This window comes from Salvelinus namaycush, chromosome 8, assembly GCF_016432855.1.
Source record: "Salvelinus namaycush isolate Seneca chromosome 8, SaNama_1.0, whole genome shotgun sequence".
Classification (NCBI taxonomy): domain Eukaryota; kingdom Metazoa; phylum Chordata; class Actinopteri; order Salmoniformes; family Salmonidae; genus Salvelinus; species Salvelinus namaycush.
The window spans coordinates 43,618,212-43,640,852 of NC_052314.1; the positions used below are offsets into that span (position 1 = coordinate 43,618,212).

General features: G+C 43.6%; 1 protein-coding gene across 3 annotated transcripts; it reads right to left on the bottom strand.

Moving 5' to 3' along the window:
* Positions 1-9: 9 nt before the first annotated feature.
* On the bottom strand, positions 10-21,395 carry LOC120052687 (glutathione hydrolase-like YwrD proenzyme). Of its 3 annotated transcripts, XM_038999742.1 has the most exons (12): positions 21,274-21,296; positions 20,250-20,366; positions 19,894-20,047; positions 19,041-19,194; positions 16,071-16,277; positions 13,841-13,993; positions 13,613-13,700; positions 13,079-13,250; positions 2,308-2,464; positions 1,370-1,540; positions 1,110-1,194; positions 10-698 (listed from the first exon to the last, which is right to left on the bottom strand). In XM_038999742.1, the coding sequence occupies exons 2-12, from the start codon at positions 20,347-20,349 to the stop codon at positions 457-459; spliced, it is 1,683 nt and encodes a 560-aa protein (XP_038855670.1). In that variant the 5' UTR covers positions 20,350-20,366; positions 21,274-21,296; the 3' UTR covers positions 10-456. The 3 variants fall into 3 exon arrangements, with proteins under 3 accessions (XP_038855670.1, XP_038855671.1, XP_038855669.1); XM_038999743.1 differs by lacking the exon at positions 20,250-20,366 and having other exon boundaries at positions 21,274-21,395; XM_038999741.1 differs by lacking the exon at positions 21,274-21,296 and having other exon boundaries at positions 20,250-21,223.
* Between the last annotated feature and the right edge of the window lie 1,246 nt (positions 21,396-22,641).

A 22,641-nucleotide genomic window follows, 5' to 3' on the forward strand; every position in this document is an offset into this window, starting at 1 on the left:
TATAGAACCCTTTCCACGGAGGGTTCTACATGGAACACAAAATGATTCTACCTGGAACCAAAAAGGGTTCTCCTATGGGGACAGTCGAAGAACCCTTTTGGAATCCTTTTTACGAAGAATGTAGAGCTGCACGATTATTCAAATTCATATCAAAATCTCAATATTGACATGTGCAATATCCATAATGCAAGAGATCCATATTGCATGCAATATTTTGAACCGCCACTAAGCTGCGTGTAACATCTGTTTTTATAGTTTACTCTGTTTGACGTCTCTCTCCCAAACAAGATCAATGCTGCTTTCTACTTTGCTTCTTAATATAAATCATTCTATTTCACTGATTCCAAAAGTTCACCCAGATGTTTTGATCTATATCGCAAGCCAAATCGCAATTGCAATATTTGGTTCAAAAAATCGCTATGAGATTTTTTTGCCGATATTGTGCAGCCCTAGTCACTAGTACCCCTGGGCACAACCATCAGCTCTGGGGTCTGATCCTGCCCACAACACCCTAACATTAGGCTCTGCTTCCTGGGTAGACAGGTTCCACCAATCCCCTACTGAGATGACCTGGCCTCGCCCAAACTGACTCCGGTCATGGCCAGTGATAGGCCAGCAAACCACATGGCTACGCTTTTCCAGGTCTTCAGCAACACCCTCGTCGACACCCACCTCCAAATTGACACGCCACTGCTGCGCTGTGAGAGGAGAGGATACAGATAAAGCAGGATTTCCGGTAGGACATGTGGATCCATAACCCCAGAGTTTTTATTATGACAAATATATATAGCATTTTCACACACTTTCCTATCTCTATGCATTACTAACAACATGTGTGTGCATGTTTCTTAGACTAAATTATGATAGTATTTCTTCCTGATGCAGGCAAAATATTATAGTGTAGTTTACTAAACATGTTAACATAGTCCGTCAGGCAGAAGGTCTGGGCATCGAGGGGGGAGGGGGGTTAGGGTTACTCTACCTGATCTACAGTACAGTAAGCATATTTCTACTGTGGGTTGGCTGATTAACATCAGAGAGAGAGAGAGAGAGAGAGAGAAAGGAGGGTCATGTGGCCTGGCCTCTAGCCTGGTTCACAGAGAGCTTACCAGCCTTGTCATGCTGCACATACATGCGAGGGGCATCTAGCGCCTCTTGGGGGTTCATCCCAAACTCCAGCATGTTCAGCAACACCTGGATGGAGAGGAGAGAGAGAACACAGGCCACTAAACTAAAGCACCAGGAAAGTGAGAGAGAGTGAGTGAGTGTGAGTGTGAGTGTGTGTGTGTGTGTGTGTGTGTGTGTGTGTGTGTGTGTGTGTGTGTGTGTGTGTGTGTGTGTGTGTGTGTGTGTGTGTGTGTGCGGGCACCTGTATGTGGCCCTGCGGCTGCATAAAGGCTCCCATGACACCGAGGGAGCAGAGTAGACGTCCAGAGGCGGGGTCGGTCAGCAGGGCCGGGATGATGGTGTGGTACGGTCTCTTCCCCGGGCCTACACAGTTACCATGGCTACGCTCCAGAGAGAAGTGAGCACCTCGGTTCTGATGGGACACAGAGTTCAGATGGAACGAGGAGGAAACAATGAAAGCAATTCAACAGATATATTTCAGTTCCAAACTGTATTCCTACGATAAATATGTGGGTGTGTGTATTCCGAACTATGTAAATGTGGCAATATGTCACATTTTGGGCGACCTGATCAAATTCACAGAAATGTGATTCATAGATCGATCTATCATTGTACTTGAAAGCGGTGGATCTGTTCTATGTGCGCTATTTCTATGCTTCCCATTCTTAAGTTTTGTTTTTGCGTCTTTTACTTTTAGCTTTGTACATCAGCTACAAACAGCTAAAACAACAATATTTTTGGTTATGTAAAATATACTTCACAGCGGTTTAAATGGTACAATGATTCTCTACACTATACTAACTTATTTTGTCACATAAACTGAAATTAGGCTAGCTTTTCAGAGTTTTAGCAAACAGGAAATGGCGGAGCGATTTCTGCATAGTGCAAATTTAACTGTTTGTGGCAGGACTAGAATAAACTTGAAGCCTAAATATTGACAATAAAAAGTTTCCTTTCTATTCCCATAGTTCTATTCCCATAGTTTCAATCTGTATCGCAGAAGATCCGCCCTATAGCGTGATAGAAATTCAAAGGCAATGTTCCTGAGTTTGCGGAGACTGCATTCACGGGAAAAGCTGCATATTTCGGTTCAATTGGAAATAACCTTTACATTTCAATTGGGGTACGGATTGAATTTAGCGCTTGGTTCCTCAACGACCGAGACAGGCTGCCACTCACTTGCAGGGAGAAGCCACAGCTCTGAGGCACCAGACCAGTTCCGAAGCCCATGTAGTTACTGTTGATGAATGAGCAGGCGTTGCCCTGGCCATCCACCACCGTGAAATACACCGTGTCACTTCCTGTGGGCACATCACGCTCCGCCATGACGCTGGCCCTGAGGAAAGGGAGAGAGAGAAAGTGAGGGGGGAGGGACAGAGAGAGAGAGAGAGAGAGAGAGAAAGATAGAGCACTCCGGGGGATTCATTTAATTCCTGTAAATAAACAGGAATTAGACTTTCTCATACACATGCAGACACACATGAAAATTTGTCTTTCTGAGTGGATGTCAACTCCATTGAGTGAGAACACTAATTACTTTGGCTACACTGTGCACCCCAGTCCTCAGCAGCCATTGAGAAATGCATGGCCTGTTTATGTGGGAGCTATATACACTGCTCAAAAAAATAAAGGGAACACTTAAACAACACAATGTAACTCCAAGTCAATCACACTTCTGTGAAATCAAACTGTCCACTTAGGAAGCAACACTGATTGACAATAAATTTCACATGCTGTTGTGCAAATGGAATAGACAACAGGTGGAAATTAGAGGCAATTAGCAAGACACCCCCAATAAAGGAGTGGTTCTGCAGGTGGTGACCACAGACCACTTCTCAGTTCCTATGCTTCCTGGCTGATGTTTTGGTCACTTTTGAATGCTGGCGGTGCTTTCACTCTAGTGGTAGCATGAGACGGAGTCTACAATCCACACAAGTGGCTCAGGTAGTGCAGCTCATCCAGGATGGCACATCAATGCGAGCTGTGGCAAGAAGGTTTGCTGTGTCTGTCAGAGTAGTGTCCAGAGCATGGAGGCGCTACCAGGAGACAGGCCAGTACATCAGGAGACGTGGAGGAGGCCGTAGGAGGGCAACAACCCAGCAGCAGGACCGCTATCTCCGCCTTTGTGCAAGGAGGAGCACTGCCAGAGCCCTGCAAAATGACCTTCAGCAGGCCACAAATGTGCATGTGTCTGCTCAAATGGTCAGAAACAGACTCCATGAGGGTGGTATGAGGGCCCGACGTCCACAGGTGGGGGTTGTGCTTACAGCCCAACACCGTGCAGGACGTTTGGCATTTGCCAGAGAATACCAAGATTGGCAAATTCGCCACTGGCGCCCTGTGCTCTTCACAGATGAAAGCAGGTTCACACTGAGCACATGAGCACATGTGACAGACGTGACAGAGTCTGGAGACACCATGGAGAACGTTCTGCTGCCTGCAACATCCTCCAGCATGACCGGTTTGGAGGTGGGTCAGTCATGGTGTGGGGTGGCATTTCTTTGGGGGGCCGCACAGCCCTCCATGTGCTCGCCAGAGGTAGCCTGACTGCCATTAGGTACCGAGATGAGATCCTCAGACCCCTTGTGAGACCATATGCTGGTGCGGTTGGCCCTGGGTTCCTCCTAATGCAAGACAATGCTAGACCTCATGTGGCTGGAGTGTGTCAGCAGTTCCTGCAAGAGGAAGGCATTGATGATATGGACTGGCCCGCCCGTTCCCCAGACCTGAATCCAATTGAGCACATCTGGGACATCATGTCTCGCTCCATCCACCAACGCCACGTTGCACCACAGACTGTCCAGGAGTTGGCGGATGCTTTAGTCCAGGTCTGGGAGGAGATCCCTCAGGAGACCATCCGCCACCTCATCAGGAGCATGCCTAGGCGTTGTAGGGAGGTCATACAGGCACATGGAGGCCACACACACTCCTGAGCCTCATTTTGACTTGTTTTAAGGACATTACATCAAAGTTGGATCAGCCTGTAGTGTGGTTTTCCACTTTAATTTTGAGTGTGACTCCAAATCCAGACCTCCATGGGTTGATAAATTTGATTTCCATTGATAATTTTTGTGTGATTTTGTTGTCAGCACATTCAACTATGTAAAGAAAAAAGTATTTAATAAGAATATTTCATTCATTCAGATCTAGGATGTGTTATTTTAGTGTTCCCTTTATTTTTTTGAGCAGTGTATAATACAAATCGAGGTGAGGGTAATGGAAATGCTTTTGGCGGTTGATCTGCTTCTGTTCTGTGGGTGGCACTGTGTGCTCTTTTCAAAGGATGGGTCCCGGTCTCTCCGGGGCCATGGGATCCGGGGGGGTCGGGTGCGGTCTGCCGGTCATTGGGATGACAACCCGACTCGGGATGAGGGCTTTTAGCGGGTGGAATAGTGGGGACCAATTGGAGGTTTACTTAGTAGCAATGCAAATATCATGGTACAGCTATATAGACACTCAATCATCATGTTACTTTTTAATGGTACGTTTACAAACATATATTGTGATAAATAGAATTTCAACTTGTGTCTCATTATGGTAAGTGGTGAAATAAGTATAGCCAGTTAAAATTGTAATGGCTTAGCAGATAATAAGAAAGACGATCAGTAATTACCTGGCTAAAAGAGAAGGAATATAATATCTATTGTTCACAGGAAACTCATTCAACAATTTTAGATGAAGTTTTGTGGAAAAAGGACTGGGGGGCGAAATATATTTCTACCATGGGCAAAGAAATTCAAAAGGGGTGATGATATTAATTAACAGTAATTTTTATTTTAATTAGTAACCTATACGGTCCAAATAATTATGATCCATGCTTCTTTGAAAATATAAAAATTTATCAACCATACGAGCAACACAAAACTCTATTATTATGGTGGGAGATTATAATACGGTTTTAAATACCTCTATGGACCGTAAAGGAAATCACACTACAAACTATCACCCTCAGGCAATTAAGGAAATCATGAATGTCATGAATATATTGGAATTAGTCGATATTTGGAGGCTTAAATACCCTGACCTAGTGAGATATACATGGCAGAGGCTTAATCAAGCCAGTCGTCTTGATTACTTTCTTATGTCATTCTCTCTGGCACCAAAAGTTTAAAAAGTGTTGATAGGGGACAGAATGCCATCACATAATTGGCATATATATTACTCTTACAGAATTTCCACGTGGGCGAGGATATTGGAAATTTTATCAAAGCCTACTGGATGATAATTTGTTTTTAACTAGGACAGAATAATTTATAACTGACTTTTTCCGACATAACATAGGTACAGCAGATCCCCTTATTGTATGGGACACTCTTAAATGTGCCTTTAGAGGGCATGCAATTCAGTACTAATCTATAAAACAAAACCAATTTAGGTCAAAATAGTCCATATTAAGAGAGGAAATAGAGAGACTAACAGTACAGATCGATAGCAATAAAAACTGTACCATAGAGGCTCAGAATACGTCAGAGGAAAAACAAAAAGAAATGGAGGAACTTATTCAAGAAAGATCCAGTAAAATAAACTAGGCAAAAAAAGAAACGTCCTCTCACTGTCAAATGCGTTTATTTTCAGCAAACTTAATATTTGTAAATATTTGTATGAACATAACAAGATTCAACAACTGAGACATAAACTGAACAAGTTCCACAGACATGTGACTAACATAAATTGAATAATGTGTCCCTGAACAAAGGGGGGGGGGGGGGGTCAAGATCAAAAGTAACAGTCGGTATCTGGTGTGGCCACCAGCTGCATTAAGTATTGCAGTGCATCTCCTCCTCATGGACTGCACCAGATGTGCCAGTTCTTGCTGTGAGATGTTACCCCACTCTTCCACCAAGGGACCTGCAAGTTCCCGGACATTTCTGGGGGGAATGGCCCTAGTCCTCACCCTCCGATCAAACAGGTCCCAGACGTGCTCAATGGGATTGAGATCCGGGCTCTTTGCTGGCCATGGCAGAACACTGACATTCCTGTCTTGCAGGAAATCACGCACAGAACGAGCAGTATGGCTGGTGGCACTGTCATAATGGAGGGTCATGTCAGGATGAGCCTGCAGGAAGGGTACCACATGAGGGAGGAGGATGTCTTCCCTGTAACGCACAGTGTTGAGATTGCCAAATTGATCCCGCTCCAGAGTACAGGTCTCGGTGTAACGCTCATTCCTTCGGCAATAAACGCGAATCTGACCATCACCCCTGGTGAGACAAAACTGTGACTCGTCAGTGAAAAGCACTTTCTGCCAGTCCTGTATGGTCCAGCGACGGTGGGTCTGTGCCCATTGGCAACGCTGTTGCCGGTGATGTCTGGTGAGTACCTGCCTTGTAACAGGCCTACAAGCCCTCAGTCCAGCCTATTGCGGACAGTCTGAGCACTGATGGAGGGATTGTGCATTCCTGGTGTAACTCGGGCAGTTGTTGTTGCCATCCTGTACCTGTCCCGCAGGTGTGATGTTTGGATGTAGTGATCCTGTGCAGGTGTTGTTACACATGGTCTGCCACTGTGAGGACGATCAGCTCTCCATCCTATCTCCCTGTAGCGCTGTCTTAGGGGTCTCACAGTACGGACATTGCAATTTATTGCCCTGGCCACATCTGTAGTCCTCATGCCTCCTTGCAGCATGCCTAAGGCACGTTCACGCAGATGAGCAAGGACCCTGGGCAACTTTCTTTTTGTGTTTTTCAGAGTCAGTAGAAAGGCCTCTTTAGTGTCCTAAGTTGTCATAACTGTGACCTTAATTGCCTACCGTCTGTATGCTGTTAGTGTCTTAACGACCGTTCCACACGTGCATGTTCATTAATTGTTTATGGTTCATTGAACAAGCATGGTAAACAGTGTTTAAACCCTTTACAATGAAGATCTGTGAAGTTGTTTGGATTTTTACGAATTATCTTTGAAAGATAGGGTCCTGAAAAAGGGAAATGTCTTTTTTTGCTGAGTTTATATTATAAAAATAATGCGAACTGGATGGCATATGGGGAAAAATGCACCAAAATATTTTTCAGCCTTCAACATTCTTCAAAAATGTACTGAAACTTGTTACAAATGACGGAGTCACTCATGATTCACCAAACAATATTTTGAAATTGGAATTAAAGTACTTTAAGCATATGTTTTCGTTTCAGTCTCCTCCATCTCCAATAACCGAAGCTAATTGTATGGATTTTTTCCTATTAATAATGTAAAACTAACATCTGTACAGAAAGACTCATGTGAAGGCCAAATTACAGAGGAGGAACTTCTTGATGCAATTAAAGCCTTTAAGTCTGGGAAAGCTCCAGGGCTGGATGGCATACCAGAGGATCATAATTAGCATGTTTTAACCACTCCTATATAAATGTGTCACGCCCTGACCTTAGAGAGCCTTTTTATTTCTCTATTTGGTTCGGTCAGGGTGTGATTAGGATGGGCATTCTAGTTTTTCGTATTCTATGTTGGCCTGGTATGGTTCCCAATTAGAGGCAGCTGTCTATCGTTGTCTCTGATTGGGGATCATATTTAGGCAGCCTTTCCCCACCTGTTGTTGGTGTGGAAAGCCTTTCCCCACCTGTTCCGCACTGTGTCCCCAGTGCGCCTTCACAGCCCAGTGCGTCCTGTGCCAGCTCCCCGCGCTTGCCGTGCGAAGGTGGTCATTGGTCCAGGACGCGTTGTGCCAGCTCTACGCTCTAGACCTCCAGTGCACCTCCACAGTCCAATACATCCTGTGCCTCCTCCCCGCACTCGCCCTGAGGTGCGTGTCACCAGCCCGGTGCCACCTGTACCGGCCCCACGCATCAGGCCTCCAGTGCGCCTCCACAGTCCAGTACGTCCTGTGCCTCCTCCTCGCACTCGCCCTGAGGTGCGTGTCACCAGCCCGGTGCCACCTGTACCGGCCCCACGCATCAGGCCTCCAGTGCGCCTCCACAGTCCAGTACGTCCTGTGCCTCCTCCTCGCACTCGCCCTGAGGTGCGCGTCACCAGCCCGGTGCCACCTGTACCAGCCCCACGCATCAGGCCTCCAGTGCGCCTCCCCAGTCCAGGACGTCCTGTGCCTGCTCCTCGCACTCGCCCTGAAGTGCGTGTCACCAGTCCGGTGCCACCTGTGCCGGCTCCACGCACCAGGCCTCCAGTGCGCCTCCCCAGTCCGGTACGTCCTGTGCCGGCTCCACGCACTCGACCGGAGGAACATGTCATCAGTCCGGTGCAACCTGCGCCGATGCCCAGTCCAGGCACGGTGTCCAGTCCTGCTCCATGGCAGGAGCCTTCCTCTGCGCCGGTGCCCAGTCCAGGCACGGCGTCCAGTCCCGCTCCATGGCAGGAGCCTTCCTCTGCGCCGGTGCCCAGTCCAGGCAAGGTGTCCAGTCCCGCTCCAAGGCAGGAGCCTTCCTCTGCGCCGGTGCCCAGTCCAGGCACGGCGTCCAGTCCCGCTCCATGGCCAGAGCCTTCCTCTGCGCCAATGCCCAGTCCAGGCACGGTGTCCAGTCCCGCTCCAAGGCCGGAGCCTTCCTCTGCGCCGGTGCCCAGTCCAGGCACGGCGTCCAACCCAGCTCCATGGCCGGAGCCTTCCTCGGTGCCGGTGCCCAGTCCAGGCACAGTGTCCAGTCCCTCTCCATGGCAGGAGCGGGACTGGCCATGGCCATTCCCTGCACTTTCAGTGTAGGGAAAATGCTTGCGGGGAAGAGGAACATACCACCCATAGCATTCAAACCCCTAATGGATTCTTCTGAAATAGACTCAGTCTTTAAAACATTTTAACACAAACTGTATGAATCTGAAAACAAAAGTTCTAAAGAGAATATAGACAATTTCCTTAATAAGGCCATTTTACCAATTATAAGTGAACCACGGAAAATTAATATGGATAGAAACATTACCCCAGGTGAATTGTTGTAGGCCATCAGTAATCTACAAAATGGGAAATCTCCTGCTAATTTTATAGACACTTTCGTCCCAAGTTACTAAAGCCTTTTGTTACTTATGCTCACAAAAGCTCTACAGAAAAATGTACTTCACTAGTCACTACATTTGGCTACAATCACCCTACTTAAAAAGAAAGATAGGGATCCATTGTTATGCGGATTCTTCCGCACAGGATCACTCTTGAATGTGGATTACAAAATCATTGCTAAGGTATTGGCTTTTCGCATAGAAACGGTAATACAAAAGTTGATTCACTCAGATCAAACAGGGTTTATATGGAACAGGATGTCTTCAGACAATCTCTGACGTTTTTTTCAATATAATCCATCATACCAAGAACTTGAACGCTCCAAAGGTGTCAATATCAATAGATGCTGAATAAGTATTTGATACCGTGGGCATATTTGGTGGCTGTCTTAAAAAAACGTTTCAATTTCAAAATTTGGTTGTGCATCTGCAGTTTTTCTCTTGTTATGTCAGTCACTCAATTAGCCTATGTCAGCTACATGTTTTTTAGATTAGTCAATTAATCTAACGGTCTTAACAAAAGACCCCACTATGCAAGTAACCATTTCGGGTGCGTTCGTAACCATCTACTCCGATTTCAGAGCACTCTTGTCTGAGTGTGCCAGAGCGCAGAATAACTGATGAATTTACGAACGCTCAACACCATTTGAATATGACCGGTGTCGGTAAACATCAGGGGAAAAGTGCAATTAATTTGTTACCAGCAGCACAGTTACACTCCCCAGCGCTCTGAAATGAAAACAGCCTAATCAGCTCTGCTAGGGCGAGTAAAATGATCAGAGTGGGGTGTTCTCTCATTACGTGTCTGGAAGTAGCTAGCAAGCTAGCCAATGTTAGACAGTTAGCTTGAGTGCTTGACTACCGTTCTGAGGTAAAAATGTTTGGATCAACACTACTCATCGGCCATAGCGTCCAGTGTGCGCTCTGAACGCTTGGAGAGCGAAACGCTCTGAATTTACAAACTGACAGCACAGTTGCAGTCACCAACGCTGTGGATAACATAACAGTCTAACTAGCTCTGCAAGGGCGAGTAATGTTCAGTGAGCTGTTCTCTCATTGTGTTTGGAAGTAGCTAGCAAGTTAGCTTGTCTGCTTGATTGTTATTTTTGTATTTTTTGTATTTTATTATTATTAACAACAAAACAAATACAAAAACAAGACTACATAAACTTAACAGATGGGTATTACATATCGAGATACATTTTTAAGTTGTCAAAAAGTTTTATGGTATGTATTGCTTTTTCTTTTTACACTTACTGATAATTTCTAAATAATATTTAAAATCTATCTTATACAATGTGAAGAGGGGTTTGTTCTCCACCCACTTTATTTTAAAAATAAACAAATCAACAATGAAAGTTAAATCAGGGTCCATATAATTTGGATCAAAATAAATCAGTCTTTCAAATTAACATTAATAGTAGTTTCTTTTAAAATAAAATCTTCTAACTCACTCCAAAATCTTCTGACATAAGAACAGTCCCAAAATAAATGGTCAAGAGTCTCTGGGTCACAACCACAAAATACACATTTGTTATCAATAGCCATTTTGAATCTGTGTGCTTGACAGGGGTGCTTGACTGCTGTTGTTTGTACAGAACGCTCTGATCAACCCTTAAAGAAATGGGTGGTGCTAAAGCTTAAGAGGGTGTGAACAATGCTGAATGGGTGTAGACAAAGAAGGGCTCTCCAGTAGTAGTACCATAGTATTCAAAGGCCATTTTCTCAAAAGTGAGTTTACAAGTTTATCAACTTTCAAAGCAAAATTACTTTCCCATTGTTCCTCAAATGCAGTGTATGATATACCATTTTGTAGCTCTGAGTCTCTACTTTTATCCAATGTAAAAAACACAATTTCAAATTTTGCGACATAAGACGAATTTGAGCCTCTCAGTCACATAAACTTTAATTAAAATAATGATTGTGCCATTATACAATACATAGCCTACCGCATATTATGCATGGCAGAAAAAAAGGGGGAAAAAATAATTTATTTAAACTGTCTTTGGTACATAATTGGTCTTGCCTATACTCCAAAATTAAACTAATTCAGAGTTAGCCTACAATTATAGTGAATTTGTATTTGAATAGCCTAGTAATAGCATATTTTCAATATTTTCATAATTAATAGGCTGACACATTAACTTTAACTACAGAATATCTCACCATAGTGCATTTCCATCTCCTCCTCTCTCTCCTTCATTCCTTTCTCAAGCACACAGAGAGAGGCTGTCAACTGTTTATTGAAATATGTTTTGTTGTGAAAACATATTACTATCTATGTTCCCCTGCCCCTACTGAACAAAAATATAAAGATTTTACAGGATTGCAGTTAATATAAGGAACTCAAAGTCAATTTAAATAAATAAATGAGGCCCTAATCTATGGATTGCACATGACTGGGGCGCAGCAACGGGTGGGCCTGGGAGGGTATAGGCCCACCCACCGGGGAGCCAAGCCCAGCAAATCACAATGAGTTTTTCCCCACAAAAGGCCTTTATTACAGACAGAAATACTCCTCAGTTTCATCAGCTGTCTGAGTGACTGGTCTCAGACGATCCCGCAGGTGAAGAAGCCAGATGTGGAGATCCTGGGCTGGCGTGGTTACACGGTATTGCGTACGGCCCAGTACTTTACTGGGGCTAAGCTGCCATCCAGGACCTCTACACATAGGCGGTGTCAGAGGAAGGCCCTAAAAATTGTCAAAGACCCCAGCCACCCCAGTCATAGACTGTTCTCTCTACTACCGCATGGCAAGCGGTACCGGAGTGCCAAGTCTAGGACAAAAAGACTTCTCAACAGTTTTTACCCCCAAGCCATAAGACTCCTGAACAGGTAATCAAATGGCTACCCGGACAATTTGCATTGTGTGCCCCCCCAACCCCTCTTTTTACGCTGCTGCTACTCTGTGTTTATCATATATGCATAGTCACTTTAACTATACATTCATGCACATACTACCTCAATCAGCCTGACTAACCGGTGTCTGTATGTAGCCTCGCTACTGTATCGAGCCTGTCTTTTTACTGTTGTTTTATTTCTTTACCTACCTATTGTTCACCTAATAACTTTTTTGCACTATTGGTTAGAGCCTGTAAGTAAGCACTTCACTGTAAGGTCTACACCTGCTGTAGTCGGCGCACATCACAAATAAACTTTGATTTGATTTGACGATCACATTCTTCAGTAACATGTGAGTCAACCAAACTCCTCCAAGGAAACAAGATCCTGGAGTTTCAAGTTGGTCTGGAGATAAATCCAAGAACATGGAGCTGAGTAACTAAAACACTATAACAATATATTGTATAGATCAATTATCTATTAAAATACCTATTGTTTTTACTAGTATAATGTCTGTCCCTCAGTTTTATGTCACTGTTGTTACATACAATTATTAGCTAATCACACCCTTTTAGTATGTCATAATTTTGAGGATTCCATTAATAATTTGGTGTCTGAGTCCAGTGTTACTCAATTTAAATGAAGGGAAATAACATTGTGAGCAAAAGTAATAATCATATCACTGCAGTAAATTATTTTTAAAGGCTCAAACCTTAGATTTGAGCATCTGTGGCCTCCATTTAAGAAAATCTTCAATAACCTAAAATGTCTCATTAGTGTTACCATCATTGGTGTTACTACTCCTACTGGTGGCACAATGTTATCCTAATGGTAAAAAGTATTTAAAGTCATTAAGCTGCCATATTAGTTGATTTAGAATGGGAAGATGTACCCAAATACATTAAAATAAATACAAAATAGATTACATTTTTTCCTAAATGCCATGCCCAAATGCCACCGCAATTCAAGAACGACCCAGCAACAAGAGAACATTTCTCTCTGGTCCTTGAAAACAAAAAAGGTGTCATTCACTCAAAGCCCTGATCCTGTCATGGGTCGAGACATTCTCTCTCTCTCTCTTGCACTTACTAACTCTCTCCTTCTAATTATTTTTCTCTCACTTGCTCACTCATAACAAGCGCACGCACACGCACACACACACACACCTTTGTGGTCTTACCTGTCCATTTGTATGGTGTGTGAGAGCTGCAGGCTGTAGTCTTTAGACAGTAGACTCTCCAGAGGGACTTTAACATGATCCGGGTCAGCACAGTAATGGACTGTATCAGCCAGGCTCAGCTTCAGGGCCTCAGCCAACACATGGAGGTAACGTGCACTGTTATGACCCATCTCTGCAGAGCACAGATACACACAAAGAGAATCAGTCAGTGGGTTGCATTGAACAGGCCAGTGTTTGTCAACTCCGATTCTGGAGCAGACCCAGGGTCGTCCTCATAACTCGAAAGATTTCCCAGAAAACCAGGGGTTTTAATTGGCGTATGCTTACTTCAATTAAGATAAGCAGAGTAAGGTGTTTATATGACTAATGGCATACTCTGCCTGCTACCATAATCGGTTTAAGATCAAATTATTAGTGTTCATGTAAATGTACTCACTGTCTCAGTGGAGTTTATATATCTATGCTCTTCCCCACAATGAATACGTAGCTGGGGTTGTCCTTCGTTGGGGAGACTGAAGGTTAAGATGTAGCTACCTTTGATGGGGAAGTTCTCCAGTATATTGAGGGCCATGAGTGCTGCCATGCCTTGACCGTTAGGAGGGACTTCCCATAGCCTCACACCCTGAGAGAGACAGAGGGAGAGAGAGAGAGACCACAGTAAGGGATTGATAGCAACATGAACATTGTGTCACTGTGATCCATCCCTACAGTATCAAATTCCTGTTTAGTTGGTTGTGGCGTGTTGTGTGTCCTTGAACCTACCCTGTAGTCAGTGTGGATGGGTCTGATCTCCTCGCTGTCATGGTCACGTAGGTCCTCCAGACTCATCACTCCTCCGTTCCGAATGATGACATCAACAATCGACTTTGCCACTCTGCCTTCATAGAACCCTACTTTACCGTGCTGGCCCAGCTCCTGATCGGAGATGTCAATCAATCAATCAATGAATCAATCAATGACTGGGAAATATTTACATGCATATTTGGGAGTGACACGATAACAAAACTACTCATCTGATATTCCAGTGAGCGCAATGTGAGTCAGAAAGGAGTTTCTGTGTACACGTGACATGTCAGCCCACTTAGGCTAGGGCAGTGCTTCTCAATTATTTTCTGTTACGCCCCCCCTAGGAAGAAGTAAACATTTCGCGCCGCCCCCAACTCTCCGCCGCTACTGTAAATAGTATCATTTGTCTATAAAATTGTTATATGTACACCTCTGCATAACATTGTATCCTTATTAACATTAAAGAAAACAAAAAAAGAAAGAAATATAGATCAACTTACAACAAAGAATAACTTTATTAACATTGTTTTTTAGTCTGTAACAGAAAAGACTTAAAGTGCATCACTTTGCCTGAAAAAAAAAAAAATTCAAGCCTTATTTAAACTGTAAACATTTTTTGACCATTAGATACTGAAAAATTAAATTAAATATAATCAATAAATAATAATACATTCAAATTGATCAGCAACATTAACTCAGGAGCACAATATATGAAACACTTTAACTTATAAAACAAAAATGAATAAAACAATTTGTGCTGATTTTTTTTATCAAAATGAGGAAGTCAGGATTAATGGCTACAATGAGAACGTTTTGCAAAGCGGGACGATTGTTGGTAATATTCGGCACGTTTTCGCTGAAAAAACTCAAGCGGCTTATCAGCGTGATTGGGGTGTAATGTCTTTAAGTGACGCCTTCATTTATTTGGCTTCATGCTGCCAACATTTTTAGACACAGTAAACATACCGGTCTTTTCTCCTCTCCCACCGTAGTCACAGTGAAGCCAAGCGCTACATACGCGTCGTCATATTTCCTCGTCTTAGCTTTCGGGAGACTTACGTTTGTCTCATTATCTCCGTCTCTCTCCGCCTTTCTTATCATCCCTGTTAAATATTTTTGGTGTTCCTTAAGGGTTTGTTATCTGCACCTACTCCCTGCGGCAAAAAAAAGCATGTTCCCCGGGGTCACACGCGCCCCCCCTGGCATCGCTCTGAGCCCCCCCCAGGGGGGCGCGCCCCACTATTTGAGAAGGACTGGGCTAGGGGCTCCTTAGTGTACAGGACTGATAACAGACGCCGTCAATAATAGGTGATGTGTTTCCTCGCCAACAAAGGAATGTGTCACCACAAACAGTTTGACATTGAACACACGCCATTCCCGTGGAAGAAGTTGTGGGTCAGATGATATGAACTGAAAAGAATCAATGAACAGAAAAGAATAATCAACTGAATGTGATTATGAATGGATGATGGCCTGATGGTATCCATGTTATCCATGGCATCACTCAGTAATAAATACTAATATGAATGTATTCAACTTCTATAGCGCTTTTCATAACAGAAGTACATTTCAAGTGCTTCAAAAGCAAAAAACAAACAGGCAATACATCATCATGAGTAGACGAGCTATTGGTTTTATCAAAGATGTATTATATAGAAAAGATGGTTGACTGGCCCCTCTAACAATAGAAATACATGTCCGCAAAGGCGATAGGCAGGCGGGAGAAGGCGAGATCTGTTGGGAACTTTCTAGCCAATGAGGGCAGATACGCCTGTGAACAACAGGCACAACTCCGATATAAAATCGTTTTTCTCAAACTTTCCGGAATGTCAATTGCATTACACTTATATCAGTACATTCGTAACAACTTAAGTCCTAAGCATTATGAAACTTCTATTAGATCAAATAAGCCTCGACACGCTTTCATTGCCCCCCATACAAAAACTCCTCACATGGTCTGCTTAACGCTTATTTTCGCGTATACAGATTTTGGGGCGGAGTCTACCCTCTTACTCAATTAAAACCAGACTAGTGACTCAGGGACTCACGGGTGAAAGGAACAAACCTGTCAGGCATGACACCAGAGATCAATACTATACACAGTAGAGTTGAGCCTGCCCCGGTAGTGAGAAATGCACACACAGACACTCCTCTCTGAGAAATGTTGCGCATCACTGATTCTCCTCTCAGTCAAGGACAGGGTTACCTGGAAAGTTTGGGCCAGATGAGGGTTGGAGAACACCTGTCCATGTTTGGGCGCATCGTTCTTAATCAGGAAGTCTCTTCCCAGCTCCCTCCCTGCAGCCCTCATGGTACGGACCCACTTGGCCCAGTGGTGCGCGGTCACCTGGGCAACGGGGAACCCACACAGTGCGAGGTCGGAGGCGGGCCTAAGGACATCCTGGAGAGAGAGCTTGTAGACACACAGGAACAGGAAACACACAGTTAAGGAGTTAAGGTTTCCACTAGTTACCACAGCCACAAAGTATAACGGTCTATATCGTAGAAATTCATGATAATGATGATGTTTTCCGCTTTTTGGTTGAAATTTAAGGTTAGGGTTATGCATAAAGGTTAGCACTGTGGTTGAGGCTAGGGTTAGGTTTAAAAAACCCTAAGGTCGATGTTCACGCCCCACGGGAATCTAATTAGCATAATAAAAACATCACCATAAAGATATGTCAGTTTAAGATAGATATATCCGTTTTTTTGCAGTCTCAATCCACCGCATCCGCCTATGTAACACTTCCACATCTGCTGTGAAACGTGACAGAGCTAGAGGGGTGTTTGTCAGACCATGAGACATCCCAAAAATCGCTCTTCTCACAAAATCATCTGTAGCGTCCGGTTTGGCCTACAAAGATGAGACTTTCACGAACACGATGGTGTTCTCTGTTTTACTCTACGATCCCCACCAGCGTCTTGGGACTCATCAGAATTCGGTACAGCCGATCTGCCAACTTCTTTCTGTAGCATCTGAACAGTTTGGGCTACACACTATGACCCCTCTGTGGAAAGGTGAGAATCTCAAGAACACGTACATGTCGGTTGTTTTTCCTCTAGCACGCCCACAGGCCTCACAAGACTCGTCTGAAGGTCCGCTGGTACCAGTTGAACAAATTAATGGAAGCGTACAGTTGAAGTCGGAAGTTTACATACTCTTAGGTTGGAGTCATTAAAACTCGTTTTTCAACCACTCCACAAATGTCTTGTTAACAAACTATAGTTTTGGCAAATTGGTTAGGACAATAATTGTTTACAGACAGATTATTTCACTTGTAATTCACTGTATCACAATTCCAGTGGGTCAGAAGTTTACATACACTAAGATGTAGGTTTGTAGGCCTCCTTGCTCACACAATTTTTTTCAGTTCTGTCCACAAATTTTCTATAGGATTGAGGTCAGGGCTTTCTGATGGTCACTCCAATACCTTGACTTTGTTGTCCTTAAGCCATTTTGCCACAACTTTGGAAGTATACTTGGGGTCATTGTCCATTTGGAAGACCCATTTGCGACCAAGCTTTAACTTCCTGACTGATGTCTTGAGATGTTGCTTCAATATATCCACATAATTTTCCTGCCTCATGATGCCATCTATTTTGTGAAGTGCACCAGTCCCTTCTGAGGCAAAGCACCTCCACAACATGATGCTGCCACCCCCGTGCTTCACGGGTTGGGATGGTGTTCTACAATGTTACCGTTATCAGGCCCGTTACAGCATGTTGCATAACATCATCATTCGTACCAAGGCTGGGCATATCATAAGCCCCAATTCAATTGTTGTACAAAATGGGCACGTAACTAGCCTGTTAATGATGAGTTAATTATCATAAAACTCAACAGAATTCAGCCTGTCTAACTATTCTCTGAGGAACTTGTTTTGGTCTCCACAGTAGATATGCCATTTTCTCAGGTAAACCACCTCAAGTTTAGCATTAATCTCCAATCTAAATGTATATTTATTTTTTTATTAATTGAGCAACAGGCTTAAAATTAAAGTGAAAACTAAACTTGGATTAGAAGAAGGATTTAATGTATCTAGGATTAATTTAAAACTAGGTTTAAAATTTGGTGCCCCAAGATTAATAGATAAACCTTTATTTAACCCAGTTTAAGAGTTAATCCATGTTGGTGCAACCCACCCTAAGTTTAAAAAACATTAAAGACACCTGCTCACTCCATGACATAGACTGACCAGGTGAATGAAGGTGAAAGCTATGATCCCTTATGGATGTCACTTATTATATCCACTTCAATCAGTGTAGATGAAGGGGAGGAGACAGGTTAAAGAAGGATTTTTAAGCTTTGAGACAATTGAGACATGGGATTGTGTATGTGTGCCATTAAGAGGGTGAATGGGCAAGGCAAAATATTAAAGTGCATTTGAACGGATATGGTAGTAGGTGCCTGGCACACTGGTTTATGTCAAGAAGGGTCCACCACCCAAAGGACATCCAGCCAACTTGGCACAACTGTGAAAAGCATTGGAGTCCACATGGGCCAGCATCCCAGTGGAACGCTTTTGACACCGTGTAGAATCCATGCCCAGACGAATTGAGGCGAATATGTTTATCAATGTTTACATATCATTCTGTTTCTAACTACAGGTATAAATACAGCTGCCCTAACAGCCAGCAGCAGGTTGCCATGGAGAGAAAGTATGAAGTATGAGTATGAAGTCTCAATATAACACACTGTACTATACAGATCAAAACAAAGCAACAGCTCCTCTGAGGAAGCCATGGAAACATAGTACAAGTGCCTGCTAGGGAGGAACCGCTGGACCCAGGTCAAATACAGGTCAAGAACGAACAAATTAGATCTAAAAATAACAAGAGGACAGACAGTGTGTGGGACTGGGGGGCATGTTTTTAATGCTTACTGAAGGACGGACGCACTCAGAGTGCAGATTCGTTCAGTTGTTGCCATGGATAAGCTACAAAAAAAAACAAGTGGATAGAAAGGAGCCGTTTGTTGATGTTTTAGATCTAATGTCTTTTTTAAGATGGATGTGCACTATGAATGCACTGCTTCACAACATGAGGGGTCTCACTGCATTAGAAGCATTAGAATAGAATAGAAATAGAATAGAGTAGAAATTCTATAACATACTAAAGAATGAAACATTATCGTCCATCTGGAGCTATAATAAAATAACCATACATCATACTTTACCTTCTGACTGCCAAACAGGCGGACGGTGTCACACCAGCAGGCCGCGGACCCCGGCACGGTGGCGTTCAGGGCGTGGAAGGATGGGATAGGGTTAGACTCACTGTAGCCATACCTCTCCAGGAGATCCACTGTCTGTGCTCTGGGAGCCCGGCCACTGGAACAAGACACACACACAAACACACGCACACAGTCACACAGGGATCAACAGAAGCGAAATGTGTTGGTCTAGTAAGTAACACACAAGGGTTAAATAGAAAGTCTAACGCAATAGTGGCTCGAAATAACACAACGCCAAGATGATTCCAGAGTCAACTGGAACTGCCCACACACACACACACACACACACACACACACACTACAACCGAAGACACATTACTTGGTAATAACACACTCATAAAGAAACAGAGGGAAAGGCATTATTCACTGAGTAACTGATTGTTGGAGTATTTTTTATGTTTGTTCACAAAACCAACGGGGGGTGTAAATCAAGGAAGGTTAGTCATAACACATAAAGCATGCTAAGGAATTTATCTACTGCTTTTAAAGGTCAGAATCGGTCTCCATTTATGCTGCATAGTATTCATAATACCGATTTCATGAAACTGCCATTGTGAACATGAGTCTCACTGTACGATACAGATCACTGGCTATTTTCCAACAAAAACATTGAGAATATATTAGATCATATTACCAGCCTAACCATTCATGATACAATAACCCTTTGATGAAAATGCTGACTGTTAGCCTACCACATGTTTTTATCTTGTTGTAAAGTTTGTGGTTAAAAACAACACAATGAAAGATGACAAAACATGAGCTACTGGTTCTTGGCAGTGCAGTGCCACTCCCTCACCTGCCGTTCAGGCCGCGCACCTGGCCTGTGCTTGTGTCATAGAACAGACAGAAGCTGTCCCCACCGATCCCACTGCTGCAGGGTTCTGTCACGGCCAGGGCGGCAGCCACAGCCACAGCAGCATCAGCAGCATTCCCTCCTCTCTTCAAGATGTCTGTGAGGGGAGCAAGTCCAGATGGTATCTGAATATGTCAGGTCCAGCCAGGGTCTGGTCTCGGATTGGAGAGTCATTTAAAGCATAAATTGATGACAAGTGATATAGCCTACAAACATGAAACAACGTGCAAATTAAGATACTATTTTTCACATAGGCCTTCATCAAAGGCGTACTAAAGCATTGGACCAGAGACACTCACCCAGACCAATGTTTGATGCCAAGGGTTGACTTGATGCCACACAGCCATGTAAACAAACAACAGCTGACCGGCGCGAGGTGAAGGGGAGATCGGGCTGCATAGCCTAGGCTACTTCTCCTTTATCACACAAAAAACTATTTCCTTCAATATTTCCTCACATGAAACGCAATGTGCACAGTTCAGTCATTTCTGTTAAGAGGCACTCTATTTGGACGGCGAAAATAACTTGCTCAATAACGTTTCCCTGTGACAATCACTCGACAATTATTATAATCTAAATGTCATATGAATAATCTGATATTATTCCACACTATTTTGCTACGTTGTGTCACTTTGCTTCCTGGTCGATTAATCGGGGGTCGATTGATCCAGGAATGGTGGATGGATTGCAGATCACATCCATGAGCAATGCATTGCATTAAAGTTACGTTTTTATTTTCATTGTGTGATGTCAAGTGGCAGTACATTGTAGTAGACTAGGCCTACACAACACAATGTTAATGTTAGTTTATCAACAAAACAAAGAAGACCAAAGTGAATGTCTAGTCACCAACATATGACCAATGTTCCCTCTAAACTGCGTGCATGTGCGTCCATAGCCTAGGCTAACGCTCTTTTATCACGCAACATTTTTCCCCCCCTACGTTTCCTCAAAGTTCAGGCATTTCTGTTGAGAGGCGCTGTATTTGGACGGCAAAAATAACTTGCTCAATAACGTTTCCCTGTGGCATACCGTCACTCGACAATTATTCGAATCTAAATGTAAAATTAATAATCTGATATAATTTCACACAATTTTGTGTCACTTTGCTTTCTGCTCGATTAATCCGGGGTCGATTGATCCAGGAATGGTGGATAGATTACATACCACATCAATGAGCAATGCATTACATTAAAATTAAGTTTTTCTTTTCATTATGTGATGTCAAGTGGCAGTACGTTGTAGTAAACTTAGCCTACACAACACGAGATTATTGTTAATTTATCAACAAAACAAAGACGACCAAAGTGAATGTCTACTCACCAACATACTGTATATGACCAATGTTCCAAATTGTGTGCATGTGCTGGCGCACAGCTCCCCCAGGACTGCTGTGCAGAAAGTATCAGCCTGTGCAGAAAGTATCAGCCTGTGCAGACAAGCACGAGATTGAACTTCACTCAACTTTCTACAGTTTTCCCCCTTATTAGTTAACACTATCAACCTTTCCCTTTACTGTAGGAATTTTGATCGAATCAACGTAATATTAGCCACTTTCAACATATGGAAACAAAAGGAACTATGCAAGACTTAAAGACAATGTATGCTTGATCTGAATATGTGTTCGGAGGGGCCATATGGATGGTGTGAAGCAATTGCAGAGCCTCCAGAGGCATGCAGAGGCCAAATTGACCTCTGTACAGCATCGCCATGCCTACCCAAATTTTGTAACAATGCAAAGGGCTCCATATAGCTCCTCATTGACATGATTGGTTGACAGTAAGTGGTTGCGGGAGGTCCAGTATAAACACTAACTCACTTCCTTGACAACTTCCTGCACAATTATGATGCCCCAAGATGGCATAGCAGTCAGACGTCCTTTGTCCTCGTCTTGTCGTGTCCCGTGTATATATATATATATTTACATCTTTCTTCGCATATCTTTTATATATTTTCTTTTCCAAAAACTAAACTTCAAAACACTCTCCTGCAACCCGCCTCACCAATTATTTTTAAAAAGTATTATTTACCTCAAATCTGAAATCCACAGTAGAAGCTAGCCAGAAGCTAGCCAGAAGCTAACCAGATGCTAGCCAGAAGCTAACCAGAAGCTAGCCAGAAGCTAACCAGAAGCTAGCCAGAAGCAAGCCAGAAGCTAGCCAGAAGCTAGACGTTAGTATTCAGCTAACCACGGTTTGTGGTCATCAGCTATCCTTTAGCCATCGCCAGTTTTGTACAACGCGACTCAGACCAGAACATACCAGACCTATTTTTCTCTCCATATCCCCAGATTTCAACCGCAAGCTCTGGACATTTACACCTGGATCTCGCAGCTAGCTAGCTGCTATCCATGTGACTATTGGCTTACGTCGATCCCGGAGCAAACATTTATTATTCCAGAGCTAGCCAGCTGAAGAGTTCCATCAGCCACTCCTGGACTACAATCACCTATCCGGACCCGTTTTACTGCGGATGCAGTACCGGGCCTTCCCCACCGGGCCTTCACGACTGGACTACTGACGTTATCGGCCCGAGGGAGTTATCCAACTGGCCCCTCCGTCGCGACGTTACCTGAACGCCCATCTGCGGCCCGCTAATCGTTAGCTGTCTTATTGGCTGCTATCTGAATAGGTCTATCTATCGGACAATTTTTCTTGGGTCACTATAACTATATCTATTTTGCCAATTGGA